Source organism: Cottoperca gobio, chromosome 15 (genome assembly GCF_900634415.1).
Source record: "Cottoperca gobio chromosome 15, fCotGob3.1, whole genome shotgun sequence".
In the NCBI taxonomy this organism is placed as follows: Eukaryota; Metazoa; Chordata; class Actinopteri; order Perciformes; family Bovichtidae; genus Cottoperca; species Cottoperca gobio.
Window position 1 is genome coordinate 11,655,611 of NC_041369.1, and position 21,308 is coordinate 11,676,918.

General features: G+C 40.7%; 1 protein-coding gene and 1 long non-coding RNA gene across 13 annotated transcripts in view; one reads left to right on the plus strand and one right to left on the minus strand.

The window, feature by feature from the left end:
• The window catches only part of adgrb3 (adhesion G protein-coupled receptor B3), a 106,205-nt gene that overhangs the window by 38,354 nt on the left and 46,543 nt on the right, over positions 1 to 21,308 (minus strand). For 9 of the 12 annotated variants that reach the window (XM_029449405.1, XM_029449402.1, XM_029449397.1 and 6 more), the window contains 8 exons: positions 16,569 to 16,733; positions 15,722 to 15,886; positions 13,785 to 13,949; positions 13,196 to 13,297; positions 7,686 to 7,792; positions 6,546 to 6,740; positions 4,552 to 4,620; positions 1,225 to 1,333 (listed from right to left, as the gene is read on the minus strand). In XM_029449405.1, the coding sequence (XP_029305265.1) occupies positions 1,225 to 1,333; positions 4,552 to 4,620; positions 6,546 to 6,740; positions 7,686 to 7,792; positions 13,196 to 13,297; positions 13,785 to 13,949; positions 15,722 to 15,886; positions 16,569 to 16,733 (1,077 nt within the window). Of the gene's footprint in view, positions 1 to 1,224; positions 1,334 to 4,551; positions 4,621 to 6,545; positions 6,741 to 7,685; positions 7,793 to 13,195; positions 13,298 to 13,784; positions 13,950 to 15,721; positions 15,887 to 16,568; positions 16,734 to 19,844; positions 19,983 to 21,308 lie in introns of those variants that run through there. The other 3 variants (XM_029449408.1, XM_029449396.1, XM_029449407.1) reach the window with 3 other exon arrangements.
• Positions 19,945 to 21,308, plus strand: part of LOC115019799 (uncharacterized) — a 61,401-nt gene continuing 60,037 nt past the window's right edge. Inside the window, exons 1-2 of the long non-coding RNA XR_003833500.1 lie at positions 19,945 to 20,080; positions 20,736 to 20,840. This is a non-coding gene — a long non-coding RNA (uncharacterized LOC115019799). The remainder of the gene's footprint in view (positions 20,081 to 20,735; positions 20,841 to 21,308) is intronic.

Below are 21,308 nucleotides of genomic sequence, written 5' to 3' on the forward strand. Positions count from 1 at the left end.
GGCATTTTGATGTGTGCATTGATTGTGCCATGTTTGTAATGCTATTCTGGGGGAGGCTATCTCTTCATCCTTATGGAGATCATATACCATAAAGAGCCACAGAGTGTGAGTGTTTGTTAGAAGTGGGTAAAATGTTAGCTATTGTAAAGAACAACCAGGAAGAAACCCTGCAGCACGGCTGTACATGCTCACGTTCACTCGCATGAATAAATCAAGACTGCAGTTCTATTATTCCATTCCAGTAAGACACCATTTATGGTTGAGTAAGAAATGAAATGCCACAGAGACCTCAGATCATCCAAGACGCTGCACGACAGAAGTGGAAAAAAAAGAACCCACGAGAACATCAGGGAACAGAAATATTTCTTAAAGACTTGTCTTTTTTTCGTCAAGAGGGAAAGTTATAATCTGGACCACAATCAGTGGTGCATGAAAGAAATGTTTGCAAGCGCATTACAGCTGCAAAGAAGAATTGGTCAATTTCACTTCCAATGTTATATTCTCTTATCGGACGATCCTATCATATGTTTTTGCACGAGTGCTTATCTCCAGAAACTGACGAAGAATCTTTCTTCAAGCTGCTGCACTTCTGCACAACATGCTTTAGGTTACACTCTGCTAACGATGTCTTTCTCAAAGGATCGCAGTGCAACATCACACAGACTTACTTAACTTCAAATATGACACAAATATTAGGTGCTTATAATAATATTATAAGCACAAGGGTTTAGAAAATAGTACAGTGAATATTACAGATACAAACAATCTGCACTTACTATTATAATACTATTCAAAACCAATTGCTTTACACAATACATTACTAGAACTGTAGAACATCTAAAATAACAGTATGGTGTACAAATATCTTATATTTTAGGAGTGCTTTGTGTTTTTTCTTCTTCTTTATAGCTCTATTAAAGAAGAGCTCAACTCTTGAGGGGGTTCCTACACTGCACGCTCTTGATATTGGATTGATTGTTAAGTGTTTTCATAGGAATTCAGCACATTAAGACCACAAGCTCAGTTTTAATTAACATTATTGATTAGCAGTAATTTTACTCCCCCACCCTCACCACGCACCATTTATCCCAAATTAATGATGGTGGGGAAATTGACACAAGGAGTCAGCAGAGCACAGGGATTATGTGTACATGTCAAGCTGAAATAAATAACAAAACGAGCTCAGCGGCTGGAGGCAGAGAGGAAAAGTGGGCCGATTCTTACCCAAGTTCCCAGTCATCAAATAGGCATTGTGGAAATCCTTCATGCCTAATCCAACGATGTGGATGAATTCTTCTATGACCTGCATGAGCTCCACTGCTCCGGGATAGATCTGGACAAGATAAGAAAGACAAGGAGACATTTTCAATTTCAACGGGCGTTATCACCGGAAAGATGGGAGTGTGGAGCATAAAATAAATATAGTAGGAGACAGCAAATAAAAAGTCAGGTCATAAATACATATTGTAAATAAACTTCAGGTATATAGTTAAAAGCAGAGGCTGTAACGAACATAAAAAAAAGCTAAATAAAAAAATGATTATAGCGGAATAAACAGCAAAGCAATATAAAGCAAAAATAATCGGTATAGAAGAAAAGAGTAAGAAACAAGCAGAAGGTCACAGCGTTACAGATATTTGGATTACCTTTAAAATGTATTGAGTAGTGCAACATATTTTACAATTTCAACAATCATTTGAATACATTGTCATATAAACATTAACAGGTTCCAGCTTCTCAAATGTGAAGATTTGAAATTTATTCTCCATTTAAAAAAATAAATAATTGTACCATATAAGCAATTTGGATACAGTACCTTGTGTTCTGGGAAATTATGATACTTTTCTGATACTTTATAGATCAAATGATCAAGAAAATAGATAGTTGCAGTCCTATGGCTGCATTCAGACCAAATCAGGCGTTGCGGCGATTAGCTCAGGGTTATGCCGTGGTGTGGGAGTGTCACCTAGATGGCCCATGTCATGGTTGTACAGCTCTGGATCACCGGTTTACGTTATTGGACACCGCATCGTGACGTTGGATCGCGTTTCTCCAAATGATTAATTATGTTTAAACTTTTCGGTGTCCGTTTTACTCTGGCATCCCCTACTGTCACCACTGCCGCTGCCTAAACTCTCTACCTGGCACTGACTGGCATTTTCACCGCAGCACCTGATTTTGTCTGACTGCACCCTAATTGAACCATGTGACATCAGCATCAGAGCGATAACCACCATGTTTGCACACACAGTTGCTGGTTGGCTCCTTTAATGAAAGGCTCTGCCAAGTCAAGGGTGATTGCCAGGGTTCACGTGATGCCTCATGGACAGCAGCTCTCAGTGGGGGAATGCAGAGGCAGGAATTCAGCACCACGGACAGCTCCACAGCTCGATCAGTAACACTGCTGGTCTCGTCAGCTCTTTCCTCCAGGTCAATAAATCAAAGGCACGCTAATCCGATAATTGACCTTCAAAAGATTGGAACCACTGTCATGGCTGCCGATCTCGTCGTGATGGGTCGCATCCTATAAGAGGCTTTGATGTGGGCGCCGCCAGTTTTGCTTTCCTTGAGAATACTTTTTTAAAAGACTGTGCAGCTGTGCCATACGTGATGAACACATTTGCAACTTTCACAAAATATCAGCTATATCACAAAGCTGATATAGCATTTCAAAATATAAAAACAAAAACATCACTACAGGATTGAAACAAATGTGTGAGCACACAATGGCAGTGTCAGGCAATTAGAAAGACCTGTGAGTGGCATTTAGCAATTAACGCCTCAATTCAACAAACACCTGAGGCAGGTATTTCCCCCCTCGACGGTAACACCCTGAGGTGCTGTATGTTTGCACATGCCTCCACATGTGCTGCTGCTAAGCCAGGCAAGCGGATCAGTGATGCTGAAGTTGAGAGCCTCTGACACAGCAGAGTGAAAGCCATAGTGGGGGAGAAAAGCACATCACGTCGCCCCTTCCGGCATGTCTGACGCACAGTGCAGTCATGCTCATTCTGCTGGTCTCCATAGCAACCGTGAGATGTGAAGGCAGCGCAGGGAAATGGCTTCTGCAGACAGAGCTCTTCCTTTCCTTGCCATGGTAACAGTGACAGGAGGTGAATATATAGTGATCTCTGCACAGAGCCAACTCCACAGCCAGTAAAACCTCATAGTGAGGTGTTTCATGTGAGTGTTTTGAATGCCCACAGCGCACAATGTGTGGGTGCTGTGCAAAGTAAGCTCAGAACACTCATTAATGTACCACGAGCCAGAGAGTGAGAAAAATTGATAACTGTGAAGTCCAAGTGCCTTTGTCTGTTGAAATCAGACGACGTCGTTTAGCCAACGTCCTCTTGGTGGAGTGCCCGAAACTGAAGCAGCAGCACTCCTTGGACAGGCACATTAATAACGACAGACATAATTAACACACAGCTCTACTGGGTGTTCAATCACAGAGACAACTTTTCCTATTCCTATATTTGTTCTGACGCATTTTAACGGATGAAGCTGCTCATTTCTGAGCTCTTCTTACTGACAAGCCACCTTTTGGGCCTGCAAAACTAAAGCTGCAGTGAGTACACACCTAATTACTGCCTGTAGAGACAGCCAGAACTGGCACTCCAGCCTGCGTTCCCACTACCATCTCAGTTGCAGTCAGGCATGGCGAAACGCAGACAAAAAAAGAGATCTGACTGATTTTGAGACACCCCCTCAGTCATGTGTCAGTGCAGGTGATATACCCAGTTTAAGTCAATTTACCAGAGAAGGTGACAACAGAGCAGATGCCCTCTGCAGACTCGCAGTCCATCACAGACGGTATCTCTGTCAGAGTCTGGATGTGCGTGATTTCAGTTTGTCTCAGACACCAGTGGCAGTTTTTGGAAAACAATGTTTGCCACCTCTCAAGTTGACAGATGTGGCCAACAGAGGACATACCCAGGAGCCGATCTCCATGGATAAACACGAGAAAAGCACAGTTCTGTACTCAAATTCTGATCCACAGTACATAACTGCAGTGCTGCAGTATCTTGCCTTTACATTTGTATTGGATATGAGACTCTGTTTTTTTTTATTGTTCTGCTTCTGCATATGATAACACTGCCTTACAATGTCAGCGAAAAGCAGACAGGGAATTAGAGGTACAAACAATAAAACGTCAAAACCTTTTGTTCCTATGATATAATTCAACTGGAGTTCTGGTTTAATCACACTGGTTGCTGTGAGTTGTATCAGCTGGCTTAAACAATGTGTGTGCAGGAGTGAGTGAGTCCTGCAGCGTTAATAGTTGGACAGTTTCTGTGGCAGTGCTGCTGCCACCAAGTGGAGCTCTGAGGAACTGGCTTTTTTTAAATGAGGCCAGATGTCAGACCTGCTAAATGACCTCTCACAATGACATGTGTAAGTATCGCCTCAACACGAAACCAGACTTTTCCTTTATCTCTGCTTGTATTCACATGGAGCGACTGCAGAAAAGCTTTGAGCCGATTTTTTTTAGGCACAAAACATTCATGCAGAAACCTGAATTATTTACTATGTGTACAGCGACGTGCTTACCTTTTGCGCGTCTTCCCATTTCTCCTTATTTTCCTCCTCCAATAGGTTGCTGATGATTTGAAAGAAGTTCTGTGGAGATGATGAAAGAGAAAAATATGTAACGCACCCACACAGGCGTATTACAGGCACTGCAGCAAGATGCTTTCTAAAATCATGACACATAAACACTATGCACTCAAAGAAAAACTATTATGGATAATAAACTGACATTTCTCAATCGCAGGCATTTCTATAAGGGAATAATGACGGTCCCTGCGGGGCTCGATGGCACCGGGAAATTTGACACTGAAGCCATGATCATCGGAGAATAAGATGGACTTTGTGGATAAGCTGTGACACAAATACACAACAGACCACCACCTGCAGCTTGCAGCAAACACTTAATGCTAGAGGAAAGAAGCACAAGCTGCAATCAGAAAGAAAGATGAAAAGGAATGTTTGAGCAGCTGTGTGGATTGTCTTCTTCTGCAGCAGGGGCTGCTCGGGGTGCATGCCGGCAGTAGTAATAGGACCCCTGTCTGATCTTTAGCCTTGTTATTTTGTCTGGTCTACAATGTGCCTGAGGGAGTGGCTCTCTCTCTTGACACAGGCTATCTTGTTTTCTACTTGAATGCTTATGCTCCCTCTGGTGGTAATGTGCCCACTTTAACACTGCATTAGCTCAGAGACATGCGGAAGGGGTGGGCTGGCTGACTGCTCTCCTGTCTGCCCACACACACTATAGAGCTCTCGTAATAACCAGAGGAAGGATGCTTTCCACATCTCATAGATTTTCAATGGCAGGAAAATGGGAGGATGGGCCCTATGTTTGCCCATCCATGGGCAGCACATTTGGGTTTTATTCCTGCAGAATATTACCAGCAGACCGTACATCTCAGTGGAAACTGTTGATAAATGTGCAGAAAGAATTGCAGAAAAGGGGAAAGAGCATCCCTGACATTTTGGATTGTAAATACCACTGCACTTTGGACGTGCATAATTCATAGTTCAACATTTTGGGGATTTAATTACCTACATCCCAACCTGAAGTACAAGCACTAAGCCAATAAGTCCTATCACATTCAAAAGATGCTCAAATATGATGATGTTACATATCTTGGTTGTTTGTTTTTTACAGTATAACAGCCAACATATTATTACATATATATATATATTTGCAATATAAAAAATATCCGGTAAAATGATTCTATAATATATTGAAAAAACATTCTAGTCGGTGGAAACAGTACTGTGCTATGGGACTTAAAAACTATCTGAACTTTCATATTATTAAAGCAGAAATCATTTCTACTCTCAAACAGAAGATGGCTGATGAGGCAAGACTCATACTTTCCCAATTTCCCGGTGCTATTCCTTACATCTCTATGCAGAACAACAATAACAAAACAAGCTCGATATAGTATCAAAGCAAGATTAGAAACTCAACACAATAACTATAATGGAGAACTTGGTTTTTCATTAGCACACGTGCAATATTTAAAGCTCGCTTTGCCGTTACCATCAAATAGCGACTAACATTTATTTCCTTCCCCTTTAGCTCCCTCTGAGCCAAAGACATTGAAACAGACAGGCAGGACAGCACAAAGACCACAAAAACGCATGAGAAGGGTGTCTTTGAAAATGACACGGCTCTGAGGACATAAACTATGTTATTGGTGATGGAGGTGGAGCTTTAGCTATAATCTCCATCATCCTATTGACATAAAGAGGATCAAGACTGCAGTCAACCTCAACATGATGAGATGAAACAGCTTAGGATGGGGAGATCTCTTGATACAATAGAGCCGTGGGGTGCGTCCGTCAGCCTTTGTGCTATTCCAGCCATGTTACGAAACATTTTTCCCCTCATATATAGTGTCCGGTAGTAGAACGCATCAAACATTACCTTTGTCCAGTTGATTATTTTGTCACAATGGATACATTTGTCAGCCATGATACTGTAGGATACGATTACATTTCACACAGTGTTAAAACAAGCCCCACTGTCCACTTACTTGCACATCATCTGAAGATGGCTCATAGCTGGCTCTCTTGAAGGTCTCCGTCACATTGCGAAGGATCTCCACGGAGGACAGCAGGTCACCAGCGTAGAAGTTCCTCCTCTGGGTGAGGTCCAGCAGGTTTTTAGTGACCTGGGACATCCCATCCCCCGCCAGCATCCTCTGGCCCTTTGCAAGGTGCCCCTGAACCTCCAAAAACAGGAGAAGACAGAACTTGGGGCATCGGTGTCCTAAGCAGGTTTCGAGAGATACACGCTAAACTACCCATTTGGAATAAATGGAGTGCAAAAAATCAGGAAGAAAGACTGCACTCTCTAAGGCCCTTAATGCGACACTTATATCTGAGCTGGGACCGGAATGTATTCTGCCTCACGGATGTTTTGAAATGAGCCAATATGAATAAAAGAGTTAACTGGAGCAGAAAACACACATTTAGGCAGAAATTGCACTGTGAAATGACATTTCACATCATTGCACAGGGTTTATGTTCATAAACACACGTTCACAGGTGCAGAGCTATATGTGCTATCTCAGCTCTTCTGAATTATTTTATTTTTAACAGTGATGGAGGGCTAGCAAAATGACCTATTCTAGAGGCAGTGCTATTGTGTTGCCAGCCTAAAGGCAAACATGCAAAAGCAAAAGTGTTATTAAATAAAGCTCTCTAAAATGGAGCCAGACTATAATAAAAAAACAGATTTTCCTTGTGATCCAAGTGTCGCATGAGATGAAAACAGATGAAGGAGGCAGTTCTCACTGGGTTCTTTCGGTGGGGAAACACTTCTCTTGAAAAGAAGATAGGTACCATTCACTAAATTACATTGTTATCCGGTCATCCAATAAAGAAACATCTTGAGAAAAACATGAAAGTACAACAAACTGAAGCAAAAACACCAACACAGATGAAAACATGCCAGAAACTTTTAATTAAAAAGTATATATAAAATAATTACTTGACGATGACCATTTATTACACAGAAAGAAACCAGTGTTTGTATTTACTCCTCTATTGAAAGTGTTTAATCTTTGGCTATAGTGTGATGGGAATGAGGGGGAGGAGGGAAACACCGGGGGAAGGTAATTTATGATGCATTGAAAACAGAGGCTGTGAGAGGGAGCTGACTTTGCACCTACTGATTGCTGCAAGTATCTGAATTCATTTGTTATGCATCGAGCATAGCTGGGCTGCTCCCAGAAGGCCATACCACGGTGATCCAAAGAGCAGCGTCGACTAGTGGTGCCTGTAGAGGGGAGTCAGACAGCGACAGAATTGGAGAGGAGAAGGAGCGAGGGAGGCAGGGATGAGAGGGGTGAGGAGGATGCAGCCGTCGAGAGTGTAGAGAGAGAGAGAGGCCGGTGTGGGGTTAGGACCAAATGAGAGGCAAAAGAAAGGCAGATGGAAGTGGTGGAGTGGAGTGGAGTGGAGGGAGTTGGGTACAGGAAAAGGAGAGAGACAAAAAAAAAGGGGGAGGAAGGCAGAAGTATTAATTATGTTCACGAGAGACTTATCTTTTCCCTTTTCTCCACTTCTGTTGCCCATCACTCATCATCAAAATTTGATGTCTCCCATTAAATTTTGCAGTGAAATTGAAGCACATTATAGAAAGAGGGAGAGAGAGAGAGGCTTCTGGAAGGAAAGTGCTGCAGTATTTGAACAGAACCGCTTTCCTATTATAAGACACAACCCTACTGATTTCCATATATACAGTATGTACTGTGTGCGGCGTTAATACAATTTACAGTGGCTTATTCAAGCATGCAGCAGCTCAGCTGTGATAGCTGTCAGGCATTTAAACAGTGATCCCGAAATAGCAATACCACCCAATAGCCACCCACATCGGCGTACACATCCTACATAGGGGTCCAACATCACACCTTCCCTGCTGTCGACCCGCTGGAGTGCACTTCACACATCACCCCACCGCTCTAGCACAGGTGCTTGACATCCTGAGGAAAAACTCCCACAGTACAAAACATTTCCCATGGCATCCGTGCTTCACATATACCCTTCGCTATCGCTTGTTCTCTTTCTCTCTCTCTCTCTGTCTTTCACACACTAACACACACAGACAGAGAGAGATCAAAGCCACACCTCCTACGCCCACCCTCTCTACTGCTACTACCCAGCGAAGCCATGAGTGCACACCAAACATTGCTATATCCCAGGAGCGCCCATGCAGCACCATGAGACAGCCCAGAGGGCAGCAGGAGAGGCAGGATATTTTCACATTGTTATTCCAATCGTCTTTCAGAACCTCGTACTCCAAAAAAATGATAATTTATGATGGCTTGCTACCTGGAAATTAGGAATTCACTTCAGTTTTGGATCTGACATTCCTAAAGGTCATCGCAAACGGAGAAAATGGCAAAAAGACACAAAGCGGTAAGAAGAGGTCAAGTTCCTAAACTGACAGATAAGAATCTTGTTTGTGTATCAATTTTAAAGAAGAGTTTTAATCAGAAGCTACGGGAAGATGTTTGATGGCTTGCAGTCTGCTTTCATTTTAGGATTATAGTGCATTATGCAATTTTAATGTGAATTCAGCAGTACTGGAAGACAGAAATTGCCCAAGGCCAAAATCATTTTAAAGTGAAATAGCTGTACCAGAGCTCTGTTTTTTTGTTTACACTAACAGTTTTCGGGAGAAAAATCGTGATTTTAGAAAAACAAATCATGGTTGTGGTTTATTAGCTGTATAAGATAAAACCTAATACCACACTTACTGCCTTTTCATACAAAATAAATGTCCATAAGCCCTTCTTAAAGTGCCCATGGGATATGCTTTACTGAGGTGGGAATGAGCAACAGTAAAAAAAGCTTTACCTACACTCAATGGAGAGAGATGACAGTTGTATTTTATGAATTGAACAAATACTAAATGTCACACTCTCCTTTTTTATATCTCCATTTGGTAAAAAACATTTATTTTTAAATTATTTAGAACTGGATCTCTCCTCGTCGTGCCGTTGGTGGGATCAAACAAGGTCAGAGAAGAGTGTGAGGCTCTCGCTGGGATTCTGCACCAATCATCCAGTCATCTCTCTTTGCATCATCAGTGATGTATGTATAGTAGGTTGAGTATGAAATATTGGCCAGTGGAGATGTGCTAGATTAAAAAACCAAGGATGCCATCCACCAAGGCATTGGACCTGTCGCAGTTTTTACTCGGCTGCTATCAAAAGGAGAGTACTTATTCCAACAATCCTCTCCAAGAGGGGAGGCTGAAACAGTGTTTACTGACCGAGGAGTTACACAAAAGACGAGTCTGAGAAGGATTTTCTTGGAATTAATGTGTTGAATATCATCCAGTGGTGGGAAAACAACTAAAATCCTTTACTTTAGTGAAAGAAACCTTTTCATTCAAACAGCATAATATCAAGACAATGAACGAGTTAAATATCACAAATAAATCTGCCTCAGTCACTCTTTTAAAGTCTGGCCACGCGAATCCTAGACTAGCCCCTGTCAAATAGAACGGAATAATGGCGAAAAGGTTAGGTAAGAGAAAAATTGATTCAGAATGCAGGGTATTTAACCGATTATTTTTTTGTTCAATGCAAAGAAAAGGCTGTTTGTCTCACCTGTCAAGAGGCGGTAGCGGAATTCAAAGAATACAATCTGCGCCGACACTATGAATCCCGTCACAAAGACAAGTATGATAACTTGCAAGGCCAAATGCGAGCAGACAAACTCTCAAAGCTAAAAAGTGGACTGTTAGCTCAGCTTGGTTATGTGTGGCTTTCTGGAAAACAATAAATGTTTACGTTTAGGCACCCCTGCGATCGTCACACTTTTTCTGTTACAAACTGACCCTGGCCCCCATCAGAGAAGGGAAAAGTTATGTGGCCCTCACAGGAAAAAGTTTGGGGACCCCTGCTCTAAAGGATGTTTCCTCATGTGTTTGCTAAACACATTATCATGCTTCTCCACATTCACCTGTTTAATAGCTTGTGGTTATGTTGCTTTAATTGCTGCCTCTCTTGGTTAGGTGACTGGAACTTTAATTGATAATTGAGATTTGGGGATCTCATTAGAGAGGCACATACATAAGAGCATAATAATGATTACAAGCAATATCTCAACTGCAGGTGTCATATAGAAATAGATCACAATAGTAGTAGATTTAATTTAACTTTACTGGTACTCAGCATATTTAATAATGTACAACAAAACAAAACAAAAACAAAGGAAAGATGAAGCATAAAAAAAAGTATATTCTAAGAATTCTGTGCAGGATAACAAGAATCTCTTCTGCTTGTGTTTTTCTTAAGCCTCGACAGAAGGCTGTTGTAAATGCACTTTATGTGTTTACCAATGTATGAACCTTTGTTTGACTGATACAAAGCGAACAAATCCATCTGCTGAGTGTGTGTGCGTGCGTGTGTGTGTGCAGCCGCTCGAGTTTTCCTCCCTTCTCGCCTCTGGTGGCAGTTGTCATCCACGATGACCAAGGTGGTGCTGACGCCCCTGCCCTGGGTGCTGTTCCTATGATGACCTTGATGACGGCAGGGACTTACGGTTGAGTAGGTGCTGATGCACCCTCCCTAACACATTTGGACGCATCACCCAAGCAGTCTTACTGCATTCATGTCCAACATTTTGTTATGTTAACCTTTGCTGATCAATATTTCATCTTCGTTGACCCGCTCTCGTCAGTCATCACATGTCTGACTGTAGAGGGAGGAGGAGATCTGTCTGTGAGGCATTTTGGTTTCTTTTCCCACTTTTCTCATTAAGGGTTATGTGAGTTTGACCTTGATTTAATTACAGATCAAAGGTTTGGGAGGTGTTGTTTTCATTCATAGGTTCATAATGTGGGCTTTGTGAAGCCCACAGACGCTGGAACTGTGATTAATAGCTTTACAAATAAACTTGACCTGACCTGAACTGTTGTCCATCATAGTTTTCTTTTATCCTCTTGTGGTCAGTGCCAGGGATGCACTGTGCTTAAACATGAAATATGCCTGCTGTCTGTTATTGTACCCTTTTATCACGACACTGGTCTTCTGTTGCACAGGCATTAAAAGGTTCTGGTTCTCTGGTTAAGTGATATGACACCTTGTGTGTTTGAATTGTTGAGTCCACCAACTGAGCTCTGATTTATTGTAAAATGCCAGAATGTGTTGAAATACTGTAAGATCATAAAAAACAACATACATCTTTGAATCACAGCAGTCAATACAACTCCTGTAATAGCATCCAAATCAATGTGGGACAAATGTGACATTTTTCACAACAACCTTTTAAAAATCTACATTACATTAATGTGATACTGCTCAGTAAAGAACCCTAATTAGTTTGGCTGTATAACACCGTCACATGTCTCACCCTGACTGACACACACCCTTTGGTGTAGATGAAATTCTTAATCAGCAGAGGTGTTAAATTTCCAACAACATCGTACAGAGAAGAAGAAAGCAACACAGGAAGACGTTAGTGTGAGCTGGAAACAGCTTCGAAGTGCCAAACTGTTATTAGCCATAAAAACTAATGTCAAGCCGGAAAGCTAATGTCATGCTAGTAAATCTTGCTCTGCGTAACTTTGCCCCAGGTAAGCCATCTGTGAATGACAGTGTGTTTGCTGCCACATCTAGTTTGCCAGTTAGCTATTTTATAGTTGTGGAAGAAATGTCAACTCCGAACACCTCAGACTGTTTACATTTTTATAACAGCTCAATGTGTCAGAGCGACCTGTAACTTTAGTACCCAACATTGTTCATCGTCCTGTTGTCTGTTTGTTAGCAAACTGACCTTCAACAAGAACAAACGCAACCTGTATCATATCAGCTTTAACAGAGGTTGCATTCCTTTTCATTCTCTCCCCTATTGCTCTTCTTTTCGAGAGCCGAGTGTTAGTCTCAGCCCGCTGGAGAACTCACATCCTCTGCTCTAATGCTCTTCCCTCTGTGCACATATTAAAGCTTCTGCTTAATGTCTGAAAACAGACCTACGTGCACTTTTCTTTAACAATGCTCTCAGAATAATAGTTACCATTTTTTCCGTCTACTGCACATGCTGCGTACCGTCGGGTGCAGCCATGAGTTACATCACTGCATGTGGAAATGGGATGAAGGGATATGTGCTCTCTCCTCAGATGGGGAGACACACTTTTGGAAACCAGATATAGTTTTATATAAAATCGGGATGTTTTGGTGATTTTAAACACCATGCAAAGATTAGACAGGCAACTTAAAACATTGAAATGCTTGTTGATATCCTCTTTTCCAAAGGACAGCTTAGTGTGGGGGCATTATGCATCATAATGTAGCATGGTTAGAGGCATTGTGATGTATATTCAAATACTGACACTATAGTATTGATATAAAATTGCAAGCGAACGTTGTATTTATGGGAGGGATTCAAACAGCCATTCCTTGAAAATAAGTCAAATTAAAGTCGATAACGCTGCCGTATACTTTAGCTAAAAAGGCTGAATTTACAGAATACATATTAAAATGGATTCCTCTACTGCGTTGCCTTTAATGGGAGGACTACTCTTTTTGTTTTACGCCGACGGGATGGGTCCCAAAGATTGTTTCTTCCCTTAGCGTAAGAAAGACAGGCAATAATGGTATAAGAAGATTAGCCCGTTTAGAAGCGAGGCAAAAGACTGAAGAACTAAAGTTATTGCTCATGTCCTTACCTGTGGCATTGGGTGGGCATCTATTAAAGGCCAGCTCTCCTGAAGGAGTCCGTCTCCACACCATGGATACTGCGTAATCCTCTGGACAAATCTCATACGGCGCTTGAAAGCAAAGTGGTACAAGTGTAACTACACAGCTGCCGAGAGCTTTTCAGCATTTCAAATATGATGCAACGCTTTCTTGGTGTTACATACAGGGACGTATGGATAAATACATGAGATCAAAGCGGTATAGATAAAATGTACCCTCTTCTTTAATCACAACTTTTGTGTGTAGGTGCTACAGAATAATTAATAATAATAAAAGTGAATGTCTTTGTGGAATAGTGCTCTCTCTACTTCAGACTATAGCTGTGTGAGAAAGACTCCACTTCAAAAACAAATTGTTTTGAAAATCATATAATAAGCTTTGATGATACTTGCATTATTCAGAAAGTCATCAGTATTTGACTTAATGTACTCTTTTATATTCATACCTCCCCCCCTCTGGATGCCCCTTATGTCCTCTTCAAGTTCTGTAATTATTATTCACTCCACAGAGATGATCATCTCGTCATTCAGTTTGACATCTTGTTATTGTTTGGCTCACCTGGACAGCGTTGATCGCTGCACTTTCTGACTTCCTCTCTGGTGCCATCACACTGCTGCCCAGTCACCGCTGCCCCCTGACACACCCGCACACGCCTCTGCCATCCGCCGTCGCAGGACTTAGAGCAGCCGCTCCACGGACCCCAAGGATTCCACTGGCCGTTGGCTGAAACACAATCGTCCTCGGTTAGAAACAGACACACTCAGACGCAAAGACAACACAATGTTACATCACCATGTGCACATTTTATTATATGCAATTCAAGTTTTTACTTTAATGGTTTTCAATTACATTTATTTCTTTCGCTATCCGTGCCTTCAGTTTTGTAGATTAATTTGTTGGCACAATTCCAAGAAAATGAACGAGATTACTTTGAATAATCAGGAGAATGTGCGTTTTATGGCTAAAGAAGCTGCTCTATCAGTGGTGACTATTCGCCTCACTTTGCCAATATTAAAAAGGCATTTATGCTGAAGTTTCCAAAAGCAGCAGCATGTTTTATGCCCTTGTAATGAACACTGTTAAATTGTGCATTAGACAAAAAAACAGATGCTCCCCTTCAGCGATGTAGTAAATCACATGCCCTTGTCTGAACAGAAAGGTACAACACCCTGTGAGCATGAAACACACTTTCCACTCTCCTTCTAACCTCAGCTTACCCCCTCCTTTACACGTGCAGGGCCATTTTGTGTCCTACAACTAACCTCTGTCAGGCTTGTATCCGGAAGAGAGACCATTGTGACCTGTTGGCTGCAACTATTCGCAAGACATTGATCAAATCCCGGTAATACTGAAGCCTCTGCTCCACATCAGAGCGGCTGATTCCTCACACAGATGCATGCTCATGGTTTTCAAAGAGTTCATTGTGCCAGCAGTACTGGAGAAATTATTTCAATCTAGAAACACATAACATTGATTCAAATCCTGCACATAACTGTATTTCTACTTTATTCTGTTTAGTGTTTTTGCAAAAGAATGTCTGTTGCCTTGCAGCACATTAAATTAAAGTCGAAGATATAGCTCACTGTTCTGAAACACGTGTTGAGTTTGCCAAAGCATTCTACAAAGCAAGGCCACGCCTCTAGCAGTGATGGACACATGCTGACTTGTTCAATGGACGCTTAGAAGGTTTTGTAACACTAAGGTTTGATCTCTCACCTCGCAAACAAATAAGAATTGATAAATAGGTGGGTCTCATTAAATGAATAAAATGTGTAATGCATCCCCTCATTGTGAGGCAAACAACAGCACTGTCTGCGTCATTATCATAAGCACAAATTGGAAATACGCATTCACAAGCATTTGCACCTATTTTAGTGGTCGGAGAGAGCATAATGTAGACTGGTTTCACACCGTTTTCATTTTTTTTTAGAGGAACCTCTTTGTCACACACATACCAGTGGAATACAGAAGAAACAGCTGTTTTATGCTGCTCCAGTGAAAATTGCATCAGGAGATTATGAGAGTGCTCAGGCCCTTCATATGATCAGACAATTCAAAGTCTGATGGAGACCACTAAGCTGACATATTTGAGCCTCTAATACATCTATGATGTTGACTGACAGTTTGGACAGCTAACCCTGAGTTATGTGAAAGGCATACAGTATATCTAAATGGATTTTACAAATCCAATTGATAGAGCATGGTCTTAAACATTATTCTTGATTCTTACAACACAGCTCTGACTCTCGCTGCAGGGCTTTCCAGCACACAACAGAACGAGTGGAATAGATCGGTAAGATCAGGCTGCATATTTTATCTAAAGCTGATAGTAATGATTATGGTGCTCATGATTGTAATGATGATGACGACAATATGGGACGGGCTTTTTTTTTGTCTCTCTCTCTCTCCCCCCCCCCCCCCCCCCCCAATTAAATTCATGATTTTGAATTTAGACATCAAAGCGGATATAGAATTAAGAGGCTCAGGATTTTTACCTGTGCAGTCAGGATTATGGCACTCCCTGCTTTCTGCCCAGTGACCGCGACACTCAGATCCCCCATGGGCGGCCGCTGAGCACTGCCTGGTCCTCTGCTGAGTGCCATTGGCACAGGTCACCGAGCAATCGCTCCAAGAGCTCCACTCCTGCCACTGTCCGTCCACTGAGGCACCAACCACAACCCAACAAGCATGTCCCATGTGAAGGGAAAAAGAGGGCAGACAGAAATGAGAGGAGATATTCAGATCACTATTCTCTCTCAGATTGAAAGCCAAAAAACAGACATGACTAGTTGTAGATTTTTGAGCATTGTACTGCTGGTTTCCTACTCTGGTTAGAATTTCCCAACAGAGCCAAAGGCAAAAGGAGAATAAGACATAAAAAGGTGTTTTTTGTAGAAAGTCTTCATATTAAGATTTAGATTATTAAATGCCAAAGGCACAAAGTGCAGCATCTAGGATTGGGTGGTTTTCACTGAGTCTGTTACCAGAGCAAAGCTAACATTTACTGTGTGGAAAAACTCATCATCACTAATCTGCTTACCATTCACAGGCAATTGCGGGTAAGTGATTTTGACGTCAGTATTACAATACCTAAACCACATTATGGAGTTAGAACTATTACTTTAAATGCACCACACACTGGGCTTCCTTTAAGTGTTTTACTCACCTTTGTAGTACTGTGTTGTGTATAGATGTGTGTAAGGTAAACTGCTACCATTCTCAATAATTTATCTTTTTGAAATGAGATAATTTACCGTTTCCATTCCTGTCATCATCATGCCTTCAGAGATAATTGTTAATATTGTCATTTATGAATATATTCAGAGAGCAGACAGATGATACCTGGGCATAGGGCTATGTTGCAAAGCTTAGTCTGGGTCTCAGGTCCGTCACAGGCCCTGCCTCCATGCTGGGGAGGCGCACACATCCTAGTCCTAGTGCGGTGACCTCGGCCACATGTGAATGAGCACAGGCTCCACGGTGACCACTCATCCCATACACCGTGTACTGCGGGCACAGCAAAAATGCGTCAGGCCAAATCAATGTCTCTGTCTCCGCTATAGCATGAACAAACCCATAACAAACTGCACGGAGGAATAAATGAAATAAAAATCAATCAAAAAGATAATCAGGAAGAAAACTAATGTAAATGAAACACTGAGCACACAGACACTGTGGGGCTTCACAAAGCCTCAGCCACAAGCTTCAATCACCTCTGTATATTTAATACAATTATTATATTAAATGCTTCCCACACTAACAAGGCTTCAAACAGCGGGAAATGTATAGAATATGATGAATATGTCAATCTTTCACATGGCAGTTTTCAACTTTACAATAGCAACAATAGGAAGTCTGACTGTCAAAATGTCGGACCAGCAGGTCTGCACAGTGTTACAGTTTGTTGAGTCTTCTTGGTTGACTGGGAATCTAATAGCTGTGGACCTTCAGGTTAATGTGCGCTGACAATGGTTCTGCAAATCTGTCGTTACACCAACATACTTATCATGGTTATGCACAAAGCAGACAGTCCGTAACCTGGTTCCAGACCTCTGAATAACTGCCAACATTTTACGATTAGTAATGAAATGGCCACTCAGACTTAATATCAGCATAGACAGCCCAAATTCAACAGGAAATAAATGTTCATATGTTTCCTCATCAGATGTTTATGCCTTAGCAAATAATGCTAAAATGTTTTTAAAGCCTACAATGTTTTCTCTATTAAAGTCATTTTAAATCTAATGTGGCGTGGTGTTATGTTTTAAATCATTTAAATGTTGGCATGCTTCGAGTTTCTAATCATTTTATGCATTTACCCTTTTATTTAACAACACTGCAGATCGTTTTCATTTGAATTTTTACATTTTTAATCATTTTAAACAATATCTGGCAAAAGGCATCACTCCTCTTGTATTTTGGTTTGCTTGTATGTTTATTTGGGTTCTGGATAACAGATGGTAAGTCTTTATAGAACTGCCGGGTATATTTGCTATTGGCTTAAAGTTGTTCTTTGGAGAGGGAATCTGAGAGTCAGACAGAAGTTAGACACCTCCTGTCTTGTCTTGGCAGTTGCAGTGTTCCTAAATGTAGCCTACACAGCGATATCAAATGATGAACACACTCAAAATGAAGAAGTTGAACCTCTGTTATTAGTTTCAAAAGCAACTGCTGGCTTCTTGATCCCAGCAATAAAGTACATTTACTGACAGAATTGAAGGCTCCAAAATAAACTTTCAGGGGACGGAAACTGTATGAAACCCAAATCACACTATTTTTTAGTACCACAAGTATGGGTATACTGAAGATATATGCCGAACACATTTTCTAATCCTCGTTGCTGTTACATTTTCAGGCGTTAGAAGTTGGTTAGTTTAGTTAGTTTGGTTGTTTATTTTATCTGCTTGAATAAAACAAATCAAAACAACACTGAAGCACAACATAAATGTAATTATTTTTCTAAATAAATTAATGATTTTAATGAAACAACTAATAAATGAAGATTGGCAGTGCACACAACACTTCTGGTGTATCTGTTGATTGCAAATAGGAATTAAGACCTTGGAAATGTATGCATGACTACTTCAGGGGGGTCACTGTCCACAGCGTGCACAGGGGCTTTAAGTTCCTGCAGTTTAATAGTTTGATCTCAGGATCAGTTGAAGAGTAGTTGGATCTTGGGATCAAGCTGATGGTCCGCCATGAGGCGGAGTTACCTTCTGTCCCAGCCCCTGCCTCTAGGCACTGCTTTGATGCACTTAGCTAAGTGTCCCGTGGTGGCCAAAGCATTTACTTTGAACATTTCAAGTTCAAAGCAGGCAGTCAACAAAGCTACTGTATTAGTGATGGAATAGGATTCCTTCCTCTTCTTTTTTTCTTCTGAACTGTGGCCATGATTTATTTTTACAGGGACGGCCATGAGCAATTGTACTGCGCTGTTAGAGGTGAAATTCTTGGACTTGCACAAGTTGGTGGACAAAACAGATGCATTTGCCAAGAATGTTTTCATTAATTTGTGGTAAACTGGGATTTAGTTTATTTCATTTATATCATTCCAGTGAGGTTTTACCTTTTTTTTTAACTTGTTAGCCTTCCTCTTGTGCCCAACTGTATTCACCATATAATATTCATGATTTGTTTTGCAGACTGTCAAATCTTTTTTTCAAACAGAACACTTTGAGCTGGTTTCAACAAAAATGCAATCAAATCCACGCTTATCATAAAGCTGCAGTTCAAGGCTGTTGTGCATAATATTGCACTTGGCTCTTACTTTTGCACAATACAAACAAAGCATCAATGGCAATGACTTTACTTTTGCACTAGGTTTGCTTCTGTACAAAGGCTGAACTGGTTTCAGAAGGCTTCAGGTTCAGAGTTTCTATAGTAAAAATGACATAGCCTTTTGGGAAATCATGACGTTAATGATTTTCTTTTGATCTTGTTCTTCTTCTCCCCTACATTCTTAAGTTATCAGGTGATACTGGCTCATTGTAACAAAATATATATTTTACATAAATGTCTCAACAGAATAGAAGTGTTTCTTAATTGGTTACTAATAAAAAGACAGAACTTCTTCCAGTCTTTAATTGTTGTATGTATGGTATGTGACTGGCATGGGTGTTGTGTTTTTTGTAAGCACTTAAACAGTAGCTTTTTTATTCTTTTTCTCTAAGGCATGGTCTTTATGATCAAGTTGGCAATAATGTAATATTTCATAGACTGAACCTTTTCGTGTTTTTTTTCTGATGTTTCTTTAGGCAACTTCGTTTTGTTTGCCTTGTTTCCATGGAAGTTAATACTGATTATGCTCATTTCCTGTGTATTGTAAGTCAAGACATGACATTCTGCAGCCCAACCAAATTGGCTTATTAGTAGCAGGAATATAGTACACCTTAAAAATAAACTTAATAATTAAATAAATTAAAATTAAAAAGCCATTAAAATTATAAAGTGTTCTTGCATGTGCAAGCTATGCTTAAATTATAATGCTGACGTTATTATATTTATGACTCTCTACAAATCCCATGACAAAACCATAATCAACAAATGTATCCTAAGAACATACACAGTAGGTAGTCTAGTTTCTCCAAGCCACACAAACACATACAAGAAGCATACCTTTGCACTTGGGTGACATATTACTTTACTGTCATGAGCACAGCGAACGTAGTTTAGAAAATAAATCCGCGGTGGATTAGCATCCGGTAGAGTCGGACTGTAGTGTTGGACAGATCCATCTGCGCATGCTCAGTCAAGCGGCGCATTGTTTACATCACTTTGCTAGTTTAACACGCTGATGAAACTAAATTAGGTGTGCTCGTTGGCATGAGAGGACAGCCTTCCCAAGTTAAAAGGTATGACTAATTTATGTGTTTTTGACAGTTTTTGATGGCAGTGGGGTTCAATGGCATGGAGTAATAAACTATGCATAGTATGTTGTGCTAAACAAATACTTCCTCACTTGTTAAAATAAGTTAGCGCCTTATTTAGAGTTTTCACATTGACTGGTGCCATAATAAGTCAAAATGAAAATGTAGAGCAACCCTATACCCCCGACCAAACAACATATTGTAAAATGTTTGTTTCTAAGAAATAATTAATATTAACTCAAATAAAAAAATGACCCATTTTGAGAGTTAGGCACACATGACAGGAAGAAAATAAATGATAAACAAGCTTGGTCTGTTTTATTCCAAATATTGCTGTTTAAAGTAAGTGTGCAGTGTTTTAACGAAAACAGGGAGCGTTAGCTTGAATAGTTGAGATAGTTGTACACAATACTGAATGTAGATATCGACCTCATCATGCAGTATTCTGTGCTACATTATGAAAGCAATTTTGTATTGGCTCTGAACGTTGGCACTGGTCGTACATTCTGTACTGTAGAAATGTCAAATATGACTGGACTGCTTTTAATTCCGAAGAACAACTTCACCAGATTTCTATGTGTTGGACGACTCGGGTAAAAGTAATATTTCGTAAAGCAGAAGTGTTATTGTGTTTTGGCAGATGCATTGTGTTGGATGAGCGGCATCCCAACTGGTATGTCAGCCTGCAGCGCATGATCCATTGTTCATCGATGATGTAGATGTTTTCAGCAACGGTGACTTTAAGGTAAGGCTCCTTTTAGACTGGAGGTGACGTGTCTTTAGTTTAAATATACGCTATTTCGGAGGTATCCTTCCACCTTGGCATAGTACTCACAGTTTGAAGAGAGCAAATCGATCTGTCTGCCTTTCGGAATATTAGATATAGACTCTGTGTTTCATGTGGCACCTCGCCAGGTGGGATTATTTTGGTACCAGGTTGCTACTGTAACTAAGTAAAGTTAGTGCTATATCAGCTGCATTGTTTAGGATGACTTGGAAAAACAAATTCTGTGGTCCCAGCGCTTGGTTTTTAATATAAGTATAAGTGAAGATAAAAAAGATTATTTTTCAAATGCAATTTCTGCAGAACTGCATTGCATCTGATATGGTCTATTTAAAAACCCACAAAATAATACAATAAATTAAGAACACTGACATTTTATAAATTAAAAAGACTCTTATTTTCTCTAAAAAGGAAAAGTTCTAACGCAGT